At 44.5% G+C, this 20,579-nt stretch overlaps 1 protein-coding gene across 17 annotated transcripts in view; it reads left to right on the top strand.

Moving 5' to 3' along the window:
• Positions 1-20,579, top strand: part of MYO9A (myosin IXA) — a 475,076-nt gene that overhangs the window by 103,727 nt on the left and 350,770 nt on the right. For all 17 annotated transcript variants that reach the window (XM_065558506.1, XM_065558508.1, XM_024103989.3 and 14 more), the window contains one exon: positions 15,698-16,611. In XM_065558506.1, coding sequence (XP_065414578.1) covers positions 15,769-16,611 — 843 coding nt within the window. In that variant the 5' untranslated portion in view covers positions 15,698-15,768. The remainder of the gene's footprint in view (positions 1-15,697; positions 16,612-20,579) is intronic.

The raw sequence follows: 20,579 nt of genomic DNA, 5'->3' as shown, positions 1-20,579 counted from the left end.
ATACTTTAAGCTGCACACAGGCTTCTGAGTGATCAGTTGTTAACTGGCTCCGAGAGGGACAGAGGACAGATTTCATGTGTGAAAATACCTGTTCACACAGGTATGTGGATCCAAATGCTGAAAGCATTGCAAATGCAATTTTCTTCCAACAGTTACATTTCACTGGCAGGGACGTCCAGCAGATCAGAATAGAGGCCCCATGATCTCTCTTGGTAGCTTCAAGTGTGCTCCGCAGATCCACAAACTTTGATGTCCACAATTCTGAGCTTTTTAACTGAATGAGTTGCATTTCGAAATCTTCAACACCCATCCACTGAAACAGACAAATCTAAGTCGCTTTCATTGAACTTTTCAGGTTTAATTAGAAAAGAAAGCATTGGGCCAAATTGCTGGAAATCTTGAAATCTGTCAGAAAATTCTGATTCCAGTTCTTGCATGTGCTTTCCAATCTCATAGACACTGACAGTGCAACCTGTCGATAGCTCTTTTATGTGTTGGAAGTAGCGGAAAGTAGAAGTTTGAATATCCCTGGAAAAAACTGCTAGTTTCACAACAAATGCTTTCCAGGCTTCATAAAGATCCAGAACTGTTTGCCCTGCACCCTGGAGACAGAGGTTGAGTTCGTTTAGGTGAGCAGTGATATCAGTTAGAAACATGAGCTTACACAGCCATTTGTCATCATCCAGTTCGGGGTAGTTTTGTTCTTTTTCTGACAAAGGCCTTGATTGCCTCAAAACAGTTTACAAAGCGCACCAAAACCTTGCCATGACTTAGCCACCGAATGTTGCTGTGAAGTGGGATGTTGTTATAAGCAATGTCCATCTCTTCTAGCAGTGCTTGAAATTGTGAGTCAAAGCAGATAGAGCAACAAGGAAATTCACAATTCGCACCACTGTATTCATCACGTTACTAAGCTCTGAATTAGAAATTTTTGCACACAGGTTTTCTTGATGGGTGATGCAGTGAAATTTGACTGTCGGATGGCCAATTTGATCTTCAAGTAACTTTACAAATCCCTTCTGTTCTCTAACCATGGGAGGAGCACCATTTGTTGTCACACAAAATATTTTTCTGATGTTAACTCCTTGTTCTTCAAAATGGTTTACAAAACTTTCCAGTATATCTTCCCCCTTTGTTGTGCCATGCAGGGGTTTTAGGCAACAAAGTTCCTCTTGGATTTCATCGGAAGCACAATATCTTGCAACAATTGCCAAACGTGGAATGTCGTTTATATCCATGCTCTCATCAACTGCAACACTAAACACTGCTGTGTCTTTCAATGCAGTCGTCTGCTTTTCCTTAATGTTTTCCTGCCATTTCACGTTTGCGCCTCTCAACTGTTCTGGCAGAGACAGACCGTTTTTATTTTAGATATGATTGTATCTTTATTTGGCAAATCATTGAACAAAATCTCCGAACTGCTGAGAAAAACTTTTATATATTCCCCATCTGTAAATGGCTTTCCGTTTTTTGCAATGCACTGTGCAATCTTGTAACTTCCTTCTGTAGCTTGATTTTTACTTACACTTAAGCTTTTAAAAACACTGCTTTGCTTCTCATAGGCTGCTACTGCCTTTTTGATTGATTCAGTCTTGTCTGCTTTGTCAAGAAAGGTTTTCTCATGTTTCGTTTCAAAATATCGTCGAACACTTGATGTGCGACAAACAACACTTTCATAACAGAAAGCACAAATAGCACGGTCCTTCTTTTCAATAAATCCAAATGCGTCTGTCCAAGCAGGCTGAAATGATCGGACATCTAGCTTCGCTTTCTTAGGAGCTGCCATTTTGTCAAATGTTCCCTTCAACTCTCAGTGGGGAAAAAAATGGCGATAGAAGGCAGGCACAAGGTCAAAGGCAGTATGGTCTAAGATAAGCAATTTTAAGATGGGGGTGCTGAGCTGCACCCCCTCTTGCCTGGTGTGCAACCCTCACTGTCCCAGGCTGGGGCCACATCGGGGAGGCTGAAGAGGACTGATCCAAGGCCAGGAGCAGAGCCCAGGGTGGCCTGCTGGGACTCCAGGCCGGAAAGTAGGCTGAGCAAGGCTGGAAACCAAAATTGGCAGCTGAGGTGAGTGGAGTAGGTGTCTGATAGGCCCGAGCAGGGCTGGAGGCCTGGACCCTATCTGGAAGAGAGCCTCCAACCGGAAGCAAGGTGAGTGGAGCTGCGCAGTGGGGACCCCTGCTGGCGAGGGGCCAGCAGCCGGAATCCCAGAGCAGCGACTGGCTCAGCCCGCCGCCACTCTGGGGTTTCTGCCCCCAGCTCCTGCCAGCTGAGGTCAGCCCACTGCCAGCCTGGGGTTCCTTCACTCAGGCCGGCAGAGGCTGCTGAGTGGGACCAGCGGCGGGACCCCGGCTGGCAAGGGGCCAGCAGCAGGAACCCCAGAGTGGCAGCGGGCTGAGCAGCTCAGCCCGACCCCCGCTCTGGGGTTTTGGCTGCCGGCTCCTGCCAGCTGGGATCTCAGCCCGCTGCTAGCCTGGGGGAAGGAACCCCAGGCCAGCAGTGGGCGCTGAGTTGGACCCGCGGGGACCCCTTCTGGCAAGGGGCCAGCAGCAGGAACCCCAGAGCAGTGACTGGCTCAGCCCGCCGCCACTCTGGGGTTTCGCCCCAGCTCCTGCCAGCTGAGGTCAGCCCACTGCCAGCCTGGGGTTCCTTCACCCAGGCCGGCAGAGGGTGCTGAGTGGGACCAGCGGCGGGACTCCGGCTTGCAAGGGGCCAGCAGCGGGAATCCCAGAGCGGCGGTGGGCTCAGCGCCTCAGCCTGCGCTGCATGCCAGGAAAAATTGGCTCGTGTGCCAACTTTGGCACGCGTGCCATAGGTTGCCGACCCCTGCACTAGAACTTCAGACTTACGAACACCTCGGGAATGGAGGTGGTTCATAGCTCTGAACAAAACGTTATGGTTGTTCTTTCAAAAGTTTTCAACTGAACATTGATTTAATACAGCTTTGAAACTTTACTATGCGAAAGAAGAATGTTGCTTTTAACCATCTTAATTTAATGAAATAAGCACAGAAACAGTTTCCTTACCTGGTCAAATCTTTTTTTAAACTTTCCCTTTATTTTTAATAGTTTACATTGAACACAGTAATGTGCTGTATATGCTTTTTGTGTGTCTCTCTGCTGCTGCCTGATTGCGAACTTCTGGTTCCAAATGAGATGTGTGGTTGACCGGTCAGTTCATAACTCCTGGTGTTCATAACTCTGAGGTGGTACTGTAGATTAGCCTCTGACTTCTAGAAGCTGGGGTTGGATGACAGGGGATGGATCACTGAAAAATTGCCCTGTTCTGTTCATTCCCTCTGAAGCATCTGGCCCTGGCTGCTGTTGGAAGACAGGATACTGGACTAGATGGATAATTGGTTTGACCCAGTATAGCCATTCTTATATTCTTATGTCACTAATTAAGCTGAGTAACTGGCAGAAGTAATAGGCCATTAGCCGTATGTGGACCAGCCACTAGAATTGGAAGGGATACACATTTTGCCAGTGGTATTCACAGCTATTGACTGGACAACAGAGGAATATTGAAACTATAGAATCCTGGGTTTGGTTCATCGTTCTGGAATTGAGTATGCTTTAGTGGTATCTAGATGTAAATAGAAATATTACCTTGGACTTTCCCTTGTCATTTGTTTGGCAGCAGAATGGTTGTGCCAACACAGAATGCAAGTTTTGGATTACTGATTTGAATTGGCATGTTACACAGTTCAAATAAATTGTGTATTCTACATACTCATCTTATCACACTCATTGTTTTCTGTAGGGCATGTCTGAATGTAAACACATTGTGATGCAGCTTTAGATTACGCAGTTGACTATTGAAAGGTATATACAGGTGCATCTGGCACACCTGCCCTGTTCTGTTCCTTTTAACATGTGTGGTCCCTGCCCATCTACTTTTTGTATTTCTTTGATTTTATTCCATCAGAAATTGTTGCTGAAGCATATACTCTGAACAGATGTAAGTGATTTGACATAAACTATACTTAAAGTAATTGATTTCACTCTTTTTGAAGATGGGATTATTTATTACTAGTTTCAAGATGCATTACAGACTGTGAAATACCTTTCCACTTTAAAGTTGTATCTGCAAACAATAAATTATTATATGTAAGTACAGCAACAACATTTATGTATTCCTGGGCTTTTTTAACAGAAGAAACTTGAGATGTAAAGTATAGATTGACATACGAATGTAATCCCTCACCTTGAATGCAATATTCATTTCTGTTCACTGCATTTCACAAAGGACATAGAAAAGGAAAAAGTCCAGAGAAGGACAACAAAAATTAAAGTAATAAAAAAACTTCCAATGAGAAGAGATGAAAACCTAGGGCTAAAAGATATGGTTATCCAGCTTACAGTCAACTTGAATAGGTGCGAACATGATATAGAGAAAGTAAATTAGAATAATAGAAATGTAGGGATGGAAGGGACCTCAGTAAGTCATGTAGTCCAGTCCTCAGTGCTGAGACAGGACTAAGTATTATCTAGACTAGTGTTTCTCAACCTTTTTGATAACAGGGACTGGTTTGCTGCTTTCCTAAACTGTGTCGGAGATTTCAGGGACCGGCGCTGGTTCACGGACTGATCGTTGAGAAACAGTGATCTAGACCATCCCTGACCGATGTTTCTTTAACCTGTTCTTACAAACATTGGGTGCTTTTTTCACTTGTAATTCTAGAGTAAAGGTGAGTCCACAGATTTTAAAAGGAACAGTTTTAAAATGAATAAATGGTAATACCTAAAGTGAACCATTTCAAGTTAGGTTAATTTTAGGAGAAGTGTTGCCAGTTGTAAACTTCTGAATACAAAGATTATAATGAAAACCCTGACAGATGCTTAATTTTAATAGTATTAGTACCAGAATAATAGGTTAGGGAGAACAACATGGTGAACACTAGAAAAAAAAATGGGTACATAATAAAAACATGTGTACACACAAAAAAAAATGGATACACAACAAAAACAGCATGCAAATTATTAAATTAAGTGTCTTGTAAACAAGGCTGTGCGTAATCATACTCTAGTATATTGAAACCTGAGACTTGCTAGTTCTCATGGGCTTCCTTTTTGATAGATTAAGTAACCTTTCCTTGCCTAAAGAAGAGAGAAACAATGGCACAGGAAAAGCTCCAGATTTCCTTCCCTACAGTGTTAGCACATGCTATGCTACTTACCAGCAAATGACTCAATCTAGCAACAGCTTTTATAGCAAAAGGTTGTTTTTTCCCCCTTATACTTGAGGCAACAGCAGTGATGAGTTCAGCAGTGTTTGCATTTCTGTTATGTTATATCACAAAATATTTGGGGGGGGGGAAATTTCCTAAACTAATGTAAGTTAGAGCAACAAAATGTGTTTATGGTAACAGATTTCTTTCTTGGTTTTTATAAGTGTTTGAATTTTCATGGCAACCATGTAACATTTTCTATTAAGCTTTAAGGAATTATTTATCCTAACCTGTTCCTGTTCTATCAGTCAGAGCATCTGTTGTAGCATATTGGTGGATAAGTGTTCCAGACTCCCATTAAATTTAATATAGGTTAGAGGTTCAATAATGGGAGGATTCTATATTTTTTCTTAGAGGGGAGGTGCTTCACTAGTCTTTGCTTAATTGACCCTTCCTCCTTTTTGTCACATCATGTATTTTAAACACTATCTACGCTGGGTCTTAGGCTGGCATAGCCACATCTTTCAGGAGTGTAGATTTTTCACACCTCTGAGAGACATACCTATGCCAATGTAAGTTTTCAGTGTAGACCAGCCCTAAGTCAATCAAATAAAGAGAATTTCTCTTCCAGCAGTCTTCCTTCATCAGCCCCAATCTTTACACTAGTCTCTTCTACTTTTTTAGCTATCCAGTGTTTGTTAACCTAGCTAGCACCTCTCAAGGAGGTGGATTTGCTACAGCACTGCAGCTTTAAGTGTAGATGTATCCTAGCTCTGGTGATTTCAAGCTGCAGGTGTCACAAATTGAAGAGGAAAGGGGTCCCTGATGAACGAACATGGAATGGTGCTTCCAGTAGCCATCTCTTTTTGTCATTTGTGCCATTTGAAGCCCTCTTCGTCCCTGGAGAAAAGTCTGAAACTTCTCTTGCTGGCTGGGCAGTAGGCAGGTAGCATGAAAAAAGGGTGATGTCTGGGCTTCAGCCTTATGTCCTGGTGGAAGCTACAGTGCAGTAAGGGTAATCCGAAGTCTCCTAGAATCTTCACCTCCCTATTTTATCTCCTTTTTGGCGGGGGGAGGGGTGTGTGTCTTCCTGCAATTTCCCCCCATCTGGGGAGGATTTTAATGTGGCTTCCTTTGGAGCCCATAAGTGCTGCTCTGTCGACTAGCTAGAGTGGTCTTTGCAGAGTGATGAGTGAGAGACTTCCCCTGAGGGCCAAGCATACTACCGCTGCAATGCTCCCACCTCATGGAGTGTGAGGGATATGACCTGTAATGTTCTATTATGCTAATTAGTAACAGGGCTTGGCTTACCATCTTCAGAAAATTATCTAGCTCTGGGGTGTAACTTAACATTTTAACCAAGCCATATTTAGCTTACAACAGGTAATTGTCAAAATAATGAGCGTCCTACATCATTCTTATTTTTAAGAATACTTGATTAAAAATTCTGCTCTTCCTACAACAGAAACATTTAGTACATAAATTCAGTAGTGTTAGCATTTGTTTTTGTCCTTTGAAAATTTTTATTTCCTACTAGGGTTTAAGAATGGAAAAGCTTGTCAATTATTAAAGCTTATGGTACAATATGTCTGTAAACTCCGATACTATTTACATATCAAATAGATGCACAACACATGCATTCCTATTTGGAGAAACGTTCACAGATTCCAAGGCCAGAAGGGACCATTGTGATCATCTAGTCCAGGGATCGGCAATCTTTGGCATACGGCTCGCCAGGGTAAGCACCCTGGCGAGCCGAGCCGGTTTGTTTACCTGCCGCATCCGCAGGTTCAGCCGATCGTGGCTCCCACTGGTTGCGGTTCACCGCTCCAGGCCAATGGGGGCTGCGGGAAGTGATGCGGGCCGAGGGATGTGCTGACCGCCACTTAATCCTTTAATCATTCTCATGGCTCTTCTCTGAACCCACTCCAATTTATCAACATCTTTATTGGATTGTGGGCACTAGAACTGGACACAGTATTCCAACACTGGTTGCACGAGTTACTCAGCTTAGTTGGTAACATATGGCCATTCTTATGTTCTTACTGGATCAGACTAATGGTCCATCTAGCCCAGTATTGTGTCTTCCAACAGCAGCTAGGGCCAGATGCTTCAGAGGAATTAAACAGAACAAGGCAGTTTTTCAGTGATCCATCCCCTGTCATCCAGTTCCAGCTTCTGGTGTCAGATCCCCAATTCTTTTTCAGAGTCACTTCTTTCCAGGATGGACTCCCCCATCTTGTAAGTATGGGCTGTATTCTTTTTTCCTAGATTAATACTATTACATTTAGCTGTATTAAAACACGTATTGGTTGCTTGCACCCAGTTTACCAAGCAATCTCTGTGTCACTGCCCTGCCCTCTTCATTATTTACTACTCTTGCAATTTTTGTGTTATTTGCAAACTTTATTGTTGATTAGGTCATTGATTTAAAAACTGGGAACTAATCTCTTCAGGACACCATTGGATACCTGTATTATGATGATTCCATGTTTACAGTTACCGGAGCCAGTTTTTAATTCATTTAATGTGTTCCATTTTGTTTTGTTCTAATTTTTTTAATCAAAATATCATGCAGTACCAACTGCAGGTTACAGAAGTGTAGGTATCTTACGTCAACACTATTATCTTTTTCAACCAAACTTATAATCTCATCAAAAAAGATATCAAGTTAATTTGACAGGATATATTTTCCATAAATCCATTTTGATTTGCATTCATGATATTGCCGTCCTTTAATTCGTTATTAACTCAAACCCATACATTTTAAAATGTATTGGCTGAAAACATCAATCCATTTGTAATTGTCACTTGCTGCTAAAATGTTTCTGGTCAATTTGCTAATAATTTAATATAAATTATGTTTTAATAAAGGCTTGAATGTTCCCAACCCATCTTCTCAATCTACTTAATTTTATAATAGGCCGTAATGCAGAATTTGTGTTACTACCTTAATTTGCATGTCACTTTCTGTACTGTCCCAAGCACAGAATTGTGACTTAATTGCAAACCTGAGCAAAAAGGTTCAGATAGGTGGGCAAGAATTCTTATTCAAACTTAAATATGTATAATAATTTCAAAGGGAATTTAATAAGTGTTTGTTTGATCAAAGGACATTTTTTGCTATAAATCTTGTTTAAAATTTTGTCCTCTTATAAGTTTTCTGTATTGTGAAAGTCCGTTCTTAAACGGGTGCATTAAGTCCACAAATAGGTAAATAATGACCAGAGCTTCCAAAATTAAACATGGGCTTTCCTCCTTTGACTGCCACAAGATCTATAGGCTGTGGTTAGATTTCTATCTCCAATGAAATCAGGGCACTTCTATTCTCTCCTCTATCATCCTCAAAGATCAGTAGGTTGGTGTAGCAGTTGAAAGAAATCTTAGGTGTAAAGCTATCCTAATCTTATAAGCTGCCGCATGTTTGGTATAGACACATCTGTACTGATTCATTAAGTCTCATTTATGAGTCTGTAAAAGTGAGTTGCTATTTTCTTCAGCTACATGGATATATTTTTATTTTGGAGTACTGGGATGTTTGTTGAATATTCTAATGTTCTTAAAACACATGGCATTACTAAAAGTTCTCAGTTAAAGTACATGGGGAATATATAAAGCCAGTGTTCATCGATAATGCAGTATCGAATCTGGTCTTAATTTATCTTTTTTCATATCTTTATCATTTTAATATACATATCCAAAGGCAAAGATATACTTAACAATTTATCAGTCAGAGTGATACAGACAATATTGCCACCTGCTTGGACAGTATTCATTTTGATAACTCAGCCTTTCTCTAGAGCAGTGGTCTCCAACCTTTTCACAAGATCACTTTTTGAATTTAAGTGCAACCCAAGATCTCCCCTCCCCCCCAGGCCCTGCCCCTTCCCTGAAGCCCTGCCCCGCTCACTCCACCCCCCCCTCCGTTGCTTGCTCTCCCCCACCTCACTCACTTTCACCATGCAGGGGGTTGGGGTTCGGGAGAGGGTGCAGGCTCTAGGCTGGGGCTGAGGGGTTCAGAGTGTGGGAGGGGGCTCCAGGCTGAACCTGGGGCAGGGGATTGGGGTGCAGGAGGGGGTGAGGGGTGCAAGCTCTGGGAGGGAGTTTGAGTGCAGGAGTGGGCTCTGGGCTGGGGCAGCGTGTTGAGGTCCAGGAGAGGGTGCGGACTGTGGGAGGGAGTTTGGGTGCAGGACGGGGCTCTGGGCTGGGGCAGAGTGTTGGGGTGCAGGAGGGAGTATGGGATGCTGGCTCTGGGAGGTGGGGTCCGGACTGGGGCAGGGGGTATGGGGTGCAGGAGGGGGCATGGGGTGCTGGCTCCAGGAGGGGGTTCAGGGCTGGGGGTTGGGGTACGGGCTCCTGCAGGGCGGCACTTACCTTGGGCAGCTCCCAGTCATCATTGGCACAGCGGGGCTACTCGCTGCCCGCCCCGGCCCCACGCCGCTCCCAGAAGGGGCCAACATGCCCCGGCGACCCCTGGGGGCGCACGTGACTCTGCGCACTGCTCCTCTCTGCAGGCACAGCCCCTGCACCTCCCATTGGGCACAGTTCCCCATTCCTGGGAAATGAGAGCTGTGAGGGCGGTGCTTGCAGGCAGGAGCAGCGTGTGGAGACCCCTGCCCCCCCTTTCCCAGGGCTGTGCTGGCCGCTTCCGGGAGCGACATGGAGCTGGGGCAGGCAGGGAGCCTGCCTTAGCGGCAGTCCCGCTACAACCGGAGATCGCGATCGACTGGGAGAGTCTCCAGGATCGACCAGTCGATGCGATCGACCAGTTGGTACTTTGCACGATATAGTTAAACTTTGTTGACGTACTCCAATGATTGTGGAAGACCCTTTGCAAATAACTTAACTTTGCAAACGGTCCACTGACCTAAAATAATACATCCTTAAAACATTTCTGGCACTATTTACAAATATTAAATTCTATCATCTGATAGAACATGAGTGCATGTATCTGATGCTATTTCTGGGGTTTGTACAATTCTGTCACTTTAAAAGTGTTGCAAACCAGTTGGCTTCTCTCTCGTATATTGCTAAATTAGAATTTCATTGGATGCTTCTAGCTTTAAAAGTTGCACAGCGAATCAGACTCTACAAAGGTACAATTCCGAGGTTACTAGTATTTTTGCAGTCCACAAGATCAGTTCTTTGTTCTGTAGTCTGCCAAACTTTTCAGGTTCTAATAATGTAGCTCAGTTATACAGCTCTTTGTTGCGACATGCTACTATGTTAAAATAACACAGGTTCCTAAATTCATTCATAGATTCTAAGGCCAGAAGGGACCACTGTGATCTAGTCTGACCTCTTGTGTAACAGAGGCCATAGAACTTCCCCAAAATAATTCCTTTTGAGCTAGAGCAGGGGTCGGCAACCTTTCAGAAGTGGTGTGCCGAGTCTTCATTTATTCACTCTAATTTAAGGTTTTGCGTGCCAGTAGTACATTTTAACGTTTTAGAAGGTCTCTTTCTATAAGTCTGTAATGTATAACTAAACTATTATTGTATGTAAAGTAAATAAGGTTTTTAAAATGTTTAAGAAGCTTAATTTAAAATTAAATTAAAATGCAGAGCCCCCCGGACTGGTGGCCAGGACCCAGGCAGTGTGAGTGCCACTGAAAATCAGCTCACGTGCCATAGGTTGCCTACCCCTGAGCTAGAGAATATCATAAAAAAAAAAAATCCAATCATGATTTAATAATTGCCAGTGATGGAAAAATGCATATCTAAAAGTGAACAAAAGTTGTCTGGGGCCAGCAAGGGGAGGATGAGACCTCTTACAGACTTTGTTATAGATTATGTGGAACTTGTCAAGCTTCTAAGGCAGGGGTGGGCAAACTTTTTGGCCGGAGGGCTGCATCGGGTTTTGTAAATTGTATGGAGGGCCGGTTAGGGGAGGGGGTTGTGGCCCGGCCCCCACCTCCTATCTGTTCTCCCCCCGGGACTCCTGCCCCCTCCGACCCCCCCCGTTCCCTGATGATCCCCCTGGGACCCATGCCGCCTTCCCCCTCCCCCGCTCCCTGTCCCCAACCGCCCCTGGACCCTTGCCGACCCATCTAACCCCTGGAACTCCTGCCCCATCCAACCACCCCTCTCCCTGTCCCCTGATAACCTCTGGAACCCCTGCCCCTGACTGCCCCCTGCTGCTCCATCCAACCCCCCCATCTTCCTGACTGTCCCCATTCAACCTCCTGTTCCCCGCCCTGACCCCTATCCATACCTCTGCCCTCTGACCACCACCCCAAACTCCCCTGCCCTCTATCCAACCCCCCCTACACACTGTCCCCTTACCGCGCTGCCTGGAGCACCGGTGGCTGGTGGCATTACAGTCGTGCTGCCCGGCTGGAGCTGGGACACGCAGCGCACAGCACTGGGTCAAGCTGGGCTCTGCAGCTGCGCTGCCCCAGGAGCTCACAGCCCCGCCGCCCAGAGCATTGCGCCGGCGGCGGAGCGAGCAAGCTGAGGCTGTGGGGGAGGGGAACAGTGGGGGAGGGGCCGGGGCTAGCCTCCGAGCCAGGAGCTCGGGGGCTGGGCAGGATGGTCCCCGGGCCGAATGTGGCCCGTGGGCCATAGTTTGCCCATCTCTGTTCTATGGTCTTGCCTTCATTAGGAAGAAAGGTGTGTTAACTTGAGGTAAAATCCTAGTGAAGACCAGGCAGTTTGTTTTCACATGAGTTTACAAGTCAAGTTAAACCCTAGGCTTCCCCAATCTTAACATGACCTGCTAGCTGGTGTAGAAACAATAGCTGCCTTGTCTTCACTAGGATTTTAGCTTGATTTAGTTATCTTGAGTTAGGTAACGTAAAAACACCTCCCTCTCCCCCCACCCCCCTGTGGCAAATATTACAGCCAATGAAGAGTTTAAAAACAAACTGTTTACCAAGTTACCCCTGGCTAGTATATTTATTGTTTTTTTGTTTTGAAATTAGAGCTAACCAAGGAATCCAGCAGTGTGTGCTTTCTAGTTCATAGAGTGTGTCCTGAAGGAATGTGTACAGCTCTCCTAGCATATTGTTTCATTCCATGCCAAGTATGTTTCATGGGAACAAACTAATTTATTCTGTTCTTCAAGCACATATCTAGGAGTGTACACTTGCTGAAATATTTGACTAGAGATGAATAAGTAGATATAGCATAAAATAATACTTTGCATTTCTGTAGTACTTTCCATCAGAGGATCTCAAAAACGTTTTATGAACTTTAATAAATTAAACACCCTAACACCAATGCGAGGTAGGAGATTTCCCTGTTTTACACAGTGATAAACTGAGGCAGAGGTGGTAACTTGCCCAAGCTCATAGGTCAAGTTATTGGCAACGTTGGAAATGGACACTGTGGTTGATAGTCTCACCTCTGCTTTGGCTTCTTCATACTGGGTAAAAGGGTGGAGTGGTGGAGAGAGGCTCTTTTAAGCTTCAAATCCAATAGGTTAGGATTCCCCTGGTGCAGGAATGGAGGAAGACAGTCATAAAAATGTCCTCTAAAGAACCTTCACGAATCCTGATATAGAGGGTGTGCCGGGCGCAGGTATATGAGTGGGAGTGGCATGTCAGGGTAGGGCTGCAGCACATAGGACTGTGGAAGTCCTGAGCAGTGCTGCAACCCAGAGGCAGTGAGGGACAGGCTGCCGTATTTTGGACAGTCCCCTGAGATCATCTGCTATACTAAGAGCTGCAGAGCAGCCCAGAATTGTGAGGGAACAAAGGTTGCTTACAGCTACCATCCGCCCTCCAGCCCCTGGGCTGTGACTTTTTTGTACTGTTTTGAACAAAATCTCAGGCTGTCTCATCTGGCTGACCATGGCCCACATTACATAACATTGAGACTATCTTGGGTGGTGCTGAAAGGAAATGTACAAATGAGTAGATACTTGATTACGCTTCCGGCAGTATGCCACAAACTCAGGAATTATTTTTTATCTTTGGCAATATTTTGTTTTCCTTGAAATGAGCTAGTGTGTGTAATACATAAATTCCCATAGAATCAGAATCTGCACAGCACATAGTACTTAGAGTTAAGCTCTGTTAATACTGTAAATAAATTGGAGAATGAAAGGATTTTAGAATGTATTTTATAGATTATTAAAATCTCTAACATACACCCACTCAACTGCTGTCAGCTTGCAATCTCACCCATTTTCTGTCTGGAAAAAGTCACAATAAGAAATTAGTGCCAGTATCTATCTTGTCGCTGCGAATAATTTGGTTGTATATCCAGTGGGCAGTAAAAGGGTTGAGCTAGCTTTATGAACTTTGGTAACCCTCAGCACTATTTGAAGCAATTTATGAGGGAAAATGGACACCATGATGAGAATGCTGTTTAAAAAAAAAAATAAATTTTACATCAGGGGCAAGCAAACTTTTTGGACTAAGGGCCGCATCAGGTTTTGTAAATTGTATGGAGGGCCGGTTAGGGGAGGGGGTCGTGGCCCGGCCCCCACCTCCTATCTGCCACCCCCGGGACTCCTGCCCCATCCAACCCCCCCCTTCCCTGATGACCCCTCTGGGACCCCTGTCCCATCCCCGCTCCCCTGACTGCCCCCGGAACCCCTGCCCCCTGCTGCCCCATCCAACACCCCCTCCTTCCTGACTGCCCTCTCGGGACCCCTTCCCCCATTCAACCCCATTTCCCACCCAACCACCATCCACACCCCCGCCCCCTGACCACCACCCTGAACTCCCCTGCCCTCTATCCAACCCTCCCTTATTCCCTGCCCCCTTACTGCATTGCCTGGAGCGCTGGTGGTGCTACAGCTGCAACGCCCGGCTGGAGTCAGGCCATGCTGCTGCCACCACCACCAGACAGCACAGAGCACCGGGTCAGGCTGGGCTCTGCAGCTGCGCTGCCCAGAGCATTGCACCGGCGGTGGAGCAAGCGAGCTAGCTGAGGCTTTGGGGAAGGGGGAACAGCGGGGGAGGGGCCGGAGGCTAGCCTCCCGGTCCAAGAGCTCGGGGGCCGGGCAAGATGGTCCCACGGACCGGATGTGGCCCACGGGCCATAGTTTGCCCATCCCTGATTTACATGATAGTCAAACTATTCATGGTCTGGATTTTTACTCAGTTTACATGAGTCCCTTCTGCCCCCCCCCCTCCCTTTTTTTTTTTTTTTTTTTAAGGGTGTGGAGGTGAGGTAGGTTGAGAACTGGATTCTGGCTGTAACTGGCTCCAGCCGAGAATTCCCTGTGGGGGTTGCTTTGAAGATGGAGCACAGCTGCTTGAAGCTGCCTCCTGCACCAGCCACTGGCTACTTCACCTGGGAACAGAAGGTGTATCAAGGGCAGGGAGGGGAAGGAGGAGGGGTGGAGTTATGCTCCAATGACAATCTTACCTGTTTGTAAAGCTCCTAGCATACTGTTGGGTACTATATAAAAATTAATATATAATTGGATTTTTAACCAAAATCTGTATTTCTGGGCATCTTATGGCAAGTCACTGTATTGCTAAACTGATAACATTTGCCATAGTGGCAGTGTATTTGCATAATGTCAGAAATAGTAAGCTAGCTTTCATTTCGCTTTGGTACTGCATTGATAGTCTGAGCTGTAAAAAATTCAATATTTGTGTTTATGAGTGAAATTAGAGCTCATGAGAAATGAGGAACTAAATTCTTCTAAATAATCTTATGAACAACCCATCAGGGTCCAGAATACCTAAACATTATGAAAAACCCTTATGGTGCTTTGAATGCCACCTTGTGAATTGTGGGTTGGGGAAAACCTCTGGATTGATGAGGAAAATGGTTTCTTTTCTGGTTAGAATATTCCTTTATTGCAGGTATTTGAAGCCATCATTTAATTTTTAAAATATTAATAATGCTGTGTTATAATGACAGTTGCCCAAAATCTCAAGGCTTAACAGATATTAAGTGTCATAATACCCTTATGAGGTAGGTATTTTTAAATGCCTTTTACATATGGGTAAACCAATGCACAGATAGTTGTGAGCTGGAAAAAACATTAAATGACATTCCCTCTGTTTGCTTTAAGTATCTAAAAATGAAAATGCAGAAAGTATGAACTCTCGAAAGCGAATTAATCTGTGAAAATTAAACTGTTTTATAGAATCAGTTGTTTTGGGCAGGAGAGTACCACAGTTGCTCAGGTCCATTCAGTAGCTATACCACTCAAAATACACTACTTTCTTCACTGACTGTAGCAATAATAAAATGCATTAATTTAAAACTAGAGATCTAATTTCAAATCCCTGATACCTGGTAATTACTGCAAAAGTCTGAAGTGATCGATTCCTTAGTTTATCAGATTAGAATGGAGTCTGAAATTGTTACCGTTAGCACAGAAAAGGTCTTCTGGCTGCAGTTTTCTTGAAAGCATCATGATATTTAAAACAACTTTCTTTCCAATTGTCAAACTTCGGAATAATCATTTACCTTTTGTAGAATCTTAATATGATTGAGGGTGATAGTTAGCTGTTAGATTGCTTTACCTTTTCATACGGTATGCGTAAATATTTTAAAATACCTGTTACTAAAAGAAAACCCTGAGTCTAAAATATTTCTGTCTTGATTTTTGTAGTGTTGATGTCATGACGGCATACTGGACCGTTCTAAAGATGCACTGCAGGTACTGATGGAAAGGGGTTCAATATGAACGTAAATGATGTTGGAGGAAGACGACGCTTTGAGGACAGTGAGTTTGCACTACACGTATATCCTGGGAGCATTGCTGAAGGAACCATCTATTGCCCTATTACTGCCAGAAAAACATCAACAGCTGCTGAGGTAATAGACTCTCTCATTAATAAACTCCAACTAGACAAAACAAAATGTTATGTCCTAGCAGAGGTCAAGGAGTTCGGTGGGGAGGAATGGATTCTCAACCCTACAGACTGCCCTGTCCAACGCATGATGTTGTGGCCCCGCATGGCCCTGGAGAACCGACTGAGTGGGGAAGACTATCGCTTCCTTCTGAGGGAGAAGAATCTAGATGGGTCTATTCATTATGGCAGTCTACAGTCCTGGTTACAGGTGACAGAAGAGCGTCGCAGGATGATGGAACGTGGATTCCTTCCTCAGCCGCAGCAGAAGGACTATGATGATTTGTGCAGTTTACCAGATTTAAATGAGAAAACACTCTTGGAAAATCTCAGAAACCGCTTTAAGCAGGAAAAAATTTATACCTATGTAGGCAGCATTCTGATAGTCATTAATCCATTCAAATTTCTCCCCATTTACAATCCTAAGTATGTCAAAATGTATGATAATCATCAGCTGGGAAAGTTGGAGCCCCATATTTATGCTGTGGCTGATGTGGCCTACCATGCTATGCTTCAGCGCAGGAAGAACCAGTGCATCGTGATTTCAGGAGAAAGTGGGTCAGGGAAAACACAGAGCACAAACTTTCTGATTCATCACCTCACTGCTCTCAGCCAGAAGGGATTTGTTAGTGGAGTAGAACAGATTATTCTTGGAGCCGGACCAGTGCTTGAGGTAAGATTAAAATGATGATAGTGATGCAACTATTTTTAAATGTGTTATAAAACAAATACTCCTGATTTTATATTGCCAGACTGGGGGTATCTGCTAAATGATAATAGTAAGCAAGACTACAACATTATTAACAATAATACAATTTAGGTGTGTGCTTCTTAAAGACAATACAATTTGAACTTCCTTGGAAAAATTCAGTGAACAGTTATTGTATGAGTTTATTAATAACGTGCTTTTTCACTTCAGCATGCTTTAGCAGTGCTATAAAATCATGAATTTTATTTTATAAAACACCTTAGTGATCCCAAAACAATTTCTTTGAATTAACAGCCTTAACTACTAGAAGATTTAAATATGGAGTTTACTGCACCTAGTGCATTGGTATTGTTGCTGTCAAAGTATTGTAAGTGTTTACAGTTAACTTTATCGGGGTTTTTTGATACAAAGCTAATTCGTACTAAGATTTTGACAAGCTTTTGATTAGAAGCTTTGCTCCTCCTTTCCCATCTGTCAGAAAAAGTAATGTATACAAGAAAATGTGAACCTGTAGTCTGTTGCCAGATGAGAATTTTTGTAAAGAAAAAAGTTTAGAGCTGGACAAGTAGTTCTTCAAGTGATTGCACGTGTCCCCATTCCACTTCAGGTGTGTGCACGACCATAGTTGGAAATTCATCCCTAAGGTCTGGTCTGCACTACAGAGTTAGGTTGATGCAAGGCAGCTTACATCGACCTAACTATGGAAGTGTCTACACTTGAAATTTCACTCCCATTGATGTAACTGCCTGTGACATTACTTAAGGTACAATCTGGACAGCTGGACAACTGTGACCCCTCGGCTTGGGATACCTCTTACACTGCTTTGCAGTGAGAGCAACCACTACTGGTGTGCTCTCACACAGCCTCCAGCATGTAAATCGCTCCCAGCTATATTGTATGAGTGCTATAGCCACCCACCCGTGAATTTACATTGTGGGCAACACCAGCAATTCCCAGTCCCAGACTTTCCCCCAGAAATGTCCCTCCTGGACAACACAAGCTCATATAAACTCTGTCATTTCATGAATAGAAAATGATATGTACAAATCTTGTTACCCCAAATGAAGTTTCCCAAACACTTCAATCCAAACACACATTGGTTTAGATAAAACAATAAAATAAGCTTATTAACTATGGAAAGCCAGATTTTAAGTGGTTACAAGTAATGAGGCATAAAAGTCAGAACTGGTTACAAAGAAATAAAAGGTAAAACGCAACTAATGCTAAATGCATTCTAGCAAAGGTTTCTCTCACCACATGCTTATAGCAATCTGGATGCCTTTCAGCCAGGACCCCTTCCGAAGTTCAGTGTTGATTTCCTTATCCTTCAGGTGTTGCTGATGCCATGAGTAGAGATGGAGGGAGAGAGTAATCTGGGGAATCAGTTCCCATTACTTATAGTTCTCTTTTTTTTGAAAATCATCTCCAGCTGAGGTTCAGGAGACAGAACATCTGTTGGGCCAAGAATCTCAAGCTGTTTCTTTGACAAAATTTAAATTTCTCACTCTCACTCTTTTTCCTGCCAAAGAATGGCCACTTAACAGGTGATAGTCCATTTGATTTTGTTGATACCTGACTGAGGCATCAGTTTGCTTTTTGTCTCTGAGGAACTGGTTTGTGTGTACTTTTCTAAACTTGGAGCATGTCTCAGTAAAGTCATACAGTAGAATCTTAATTTACAATTTACAATGAATACAATGTTGCCACACACTTCTTACCAGAACAATAATGATCAGCAAATTAGGAGTTTTCAAATGCTACCTCAGAAGGCAAATTTTGTACAAAATCCATTATAATTTTGTAAAAAGGGTGAACATGGGGATACAGACTGTCACACTTCCCCATTACAACTTTATTACTCCATCTCCACAAGTGGTGTAGAGTCAAGGTCAATGTAGTTAGGTCAGTGCAGTGTCAGTGTAGACACTGTGTTGCTTACATCAACTCTTACTGGCTTTCAGGAGTGATCCAACTATGCCCCACACTGACAGTACAATCGATACAAGTGCTCCTGGTGAGGATGCAAACTGCTGACACAAGGAGCACAAAGTGTAGACACGCGCAAGCAGTATGATTACTGTGGTGTCTGTATGCCAACGTAAGTTAGGTTGACTTAATTTTGTAGTGTACACATGGCTTAAGCGATACATATTGGAGCTTGAGCACCCTCACCAGTCTTGTGCTTCTGCACAGTGCTGTCAAGGGAGGAACCAGCCTGGATCCCCTTAGTTCCTTCTTACTCCTGTGATCTGTAGTCAGAGTCTAGGTAGGTCTGGATAGGTTATATCCCCATGTCATGGATCCCCTTCCTCCCTGGGACTTGAATCTTATGTTGGTAGTGTTGATGAGTTCTTTTTTTGAGCCAACAGCTACCTCCCTTACTGCACCTGTTTATGCAAGTAACATTTTTGGTAGCTATTATATCCATGAAAAGGGTGGAGGAGTAACAGGCATTTGTAGCTGACCGTCCTGACATGATTTTTTCTAAGGGCAATCCTTAACATCCACATCCTATATTCCCGTCTAAAGTAGTTCTGGAATTCCACCTAAAGAAAGAATATCGGTAAGTATATGGCTTTCTTAAGCCCCATTCTCATAATGATAAGGAAAGACTTTCCATAACTTGGATGTTTGAAGGGCTTTGGCCTTTTACTTGAACAGAAGTAGGCCATTTAGATTATTATCCCAGCTGTGCATTTCAGTTGTCAACAGGATGAAAGGCCTTCCAGTCTCCATGTAGAGCATTTGTCCTGGATTTTATCCTGCACACATCTATGCTATGACATTGCCAAGAAACCCCCTCTGACTAGGTTATAGCGCATGCTACAAGATGTCAAGTAGCTTCTGCATCTTTTTTGGCCCACATGTCTACAACAGACATTTGTAGAGCTGCAACTTGGTCATTGGTGCATTCCTTTTCAACTCATCATGCTATGTTTCAGCATTCTAGAGATGATGCGAAGTTTGGACATGTCGTTCTACAGTCACTGTTCAGGTAGACTTAGAAACCCAATTCCTGTTTGAACTGCTTGTGGGTCACCTGAAGTGGAATGGATGTGTGCAGCCACTTGAAGAAAAAAAGGTTACTAATCTGTTCTGTAACTCTTCTTTGAGATGTTTTTGCACATGTCCATTCCATGGCCCACCCCTTCTATATCAGAGCCTGTCCTGTAAAAAGAAACTGAGGAGGGTCCAAGGTGGCTCCACCATTTATACCAGGGGTCGGCAACCTACGGCACGCGTGCCAAACACTGCACACAAGCCGATTTTGAGTGGCATGCTCCCGAGGTCCCAGCCCCACTCAGCCCCCCTGCCCACTGCTCTCCCCTGCGGGGGCAGGAGGCAGAAGCTTGGTCCTGCGGCAGCCAAGCTTCCCCCCTCCCCCACTTCTTCCCCCAGCATGGTGCTTTCCTGCCCCTCCTCCTCCCCCTCCCTCTTCCTGCGCCGATCAGCTGATCGCCCTTGCGAGGGGGAGGGGGATGAGTGGCAGCGTGCTCCCTGCTCCATAGAGGAGGCAGAGAAGAGGTAGGGACAGGGACCTTGGGGAAGGGGGTGGAACAGGGCGTATCCCTTCCAGCCCCCTGCCATGAGCCGCTCAGGGCAGGAGGCTGGGAGTACCCCCACAAGCCGAGCACCCCAGCCTTCTGCCCTGACCCCCCCACACACACCCCCAGCCTTCTGCCCTGACCCCTGAACCCCCCCACACACATACCCAGCCCTCTTCCCGGCACCCCCGCACCCTCTAGCCCTCTGCCCTGACCCCTGAACCCCCCCACCCCCACCCCCCTCTGCCCTGACCTCTGACCCCCCCCCCCCACACCCAGCCCTCTGCCCTGACCCCCCCCAGGTCTGAGTGAACAGAACCCACGGCTGACAGCGGGCTGAGCAGACTGGCGGCGTAAGATCAGCATTTTAATTTAATTTTAAATGAA

The sequence above is a fragment of the Chrysemys picta genome, chromosome 10 (genome assembly GCF_011386835.1).
Source record: "Chrysemys picta bellii isolate R12L10 chromosome 10, ASM1138683v2, whole genome shotgun sequence".
In the NCBI taxonomy this organism is placed as follows: Eukaryota; Metazoa; Chordata; order Testudines; family Emydidae; genus Chrysemys; species Chrysemys picta.
This window is presented reverse-complemented; position numbering and strand designations above follow the sequence as displayed.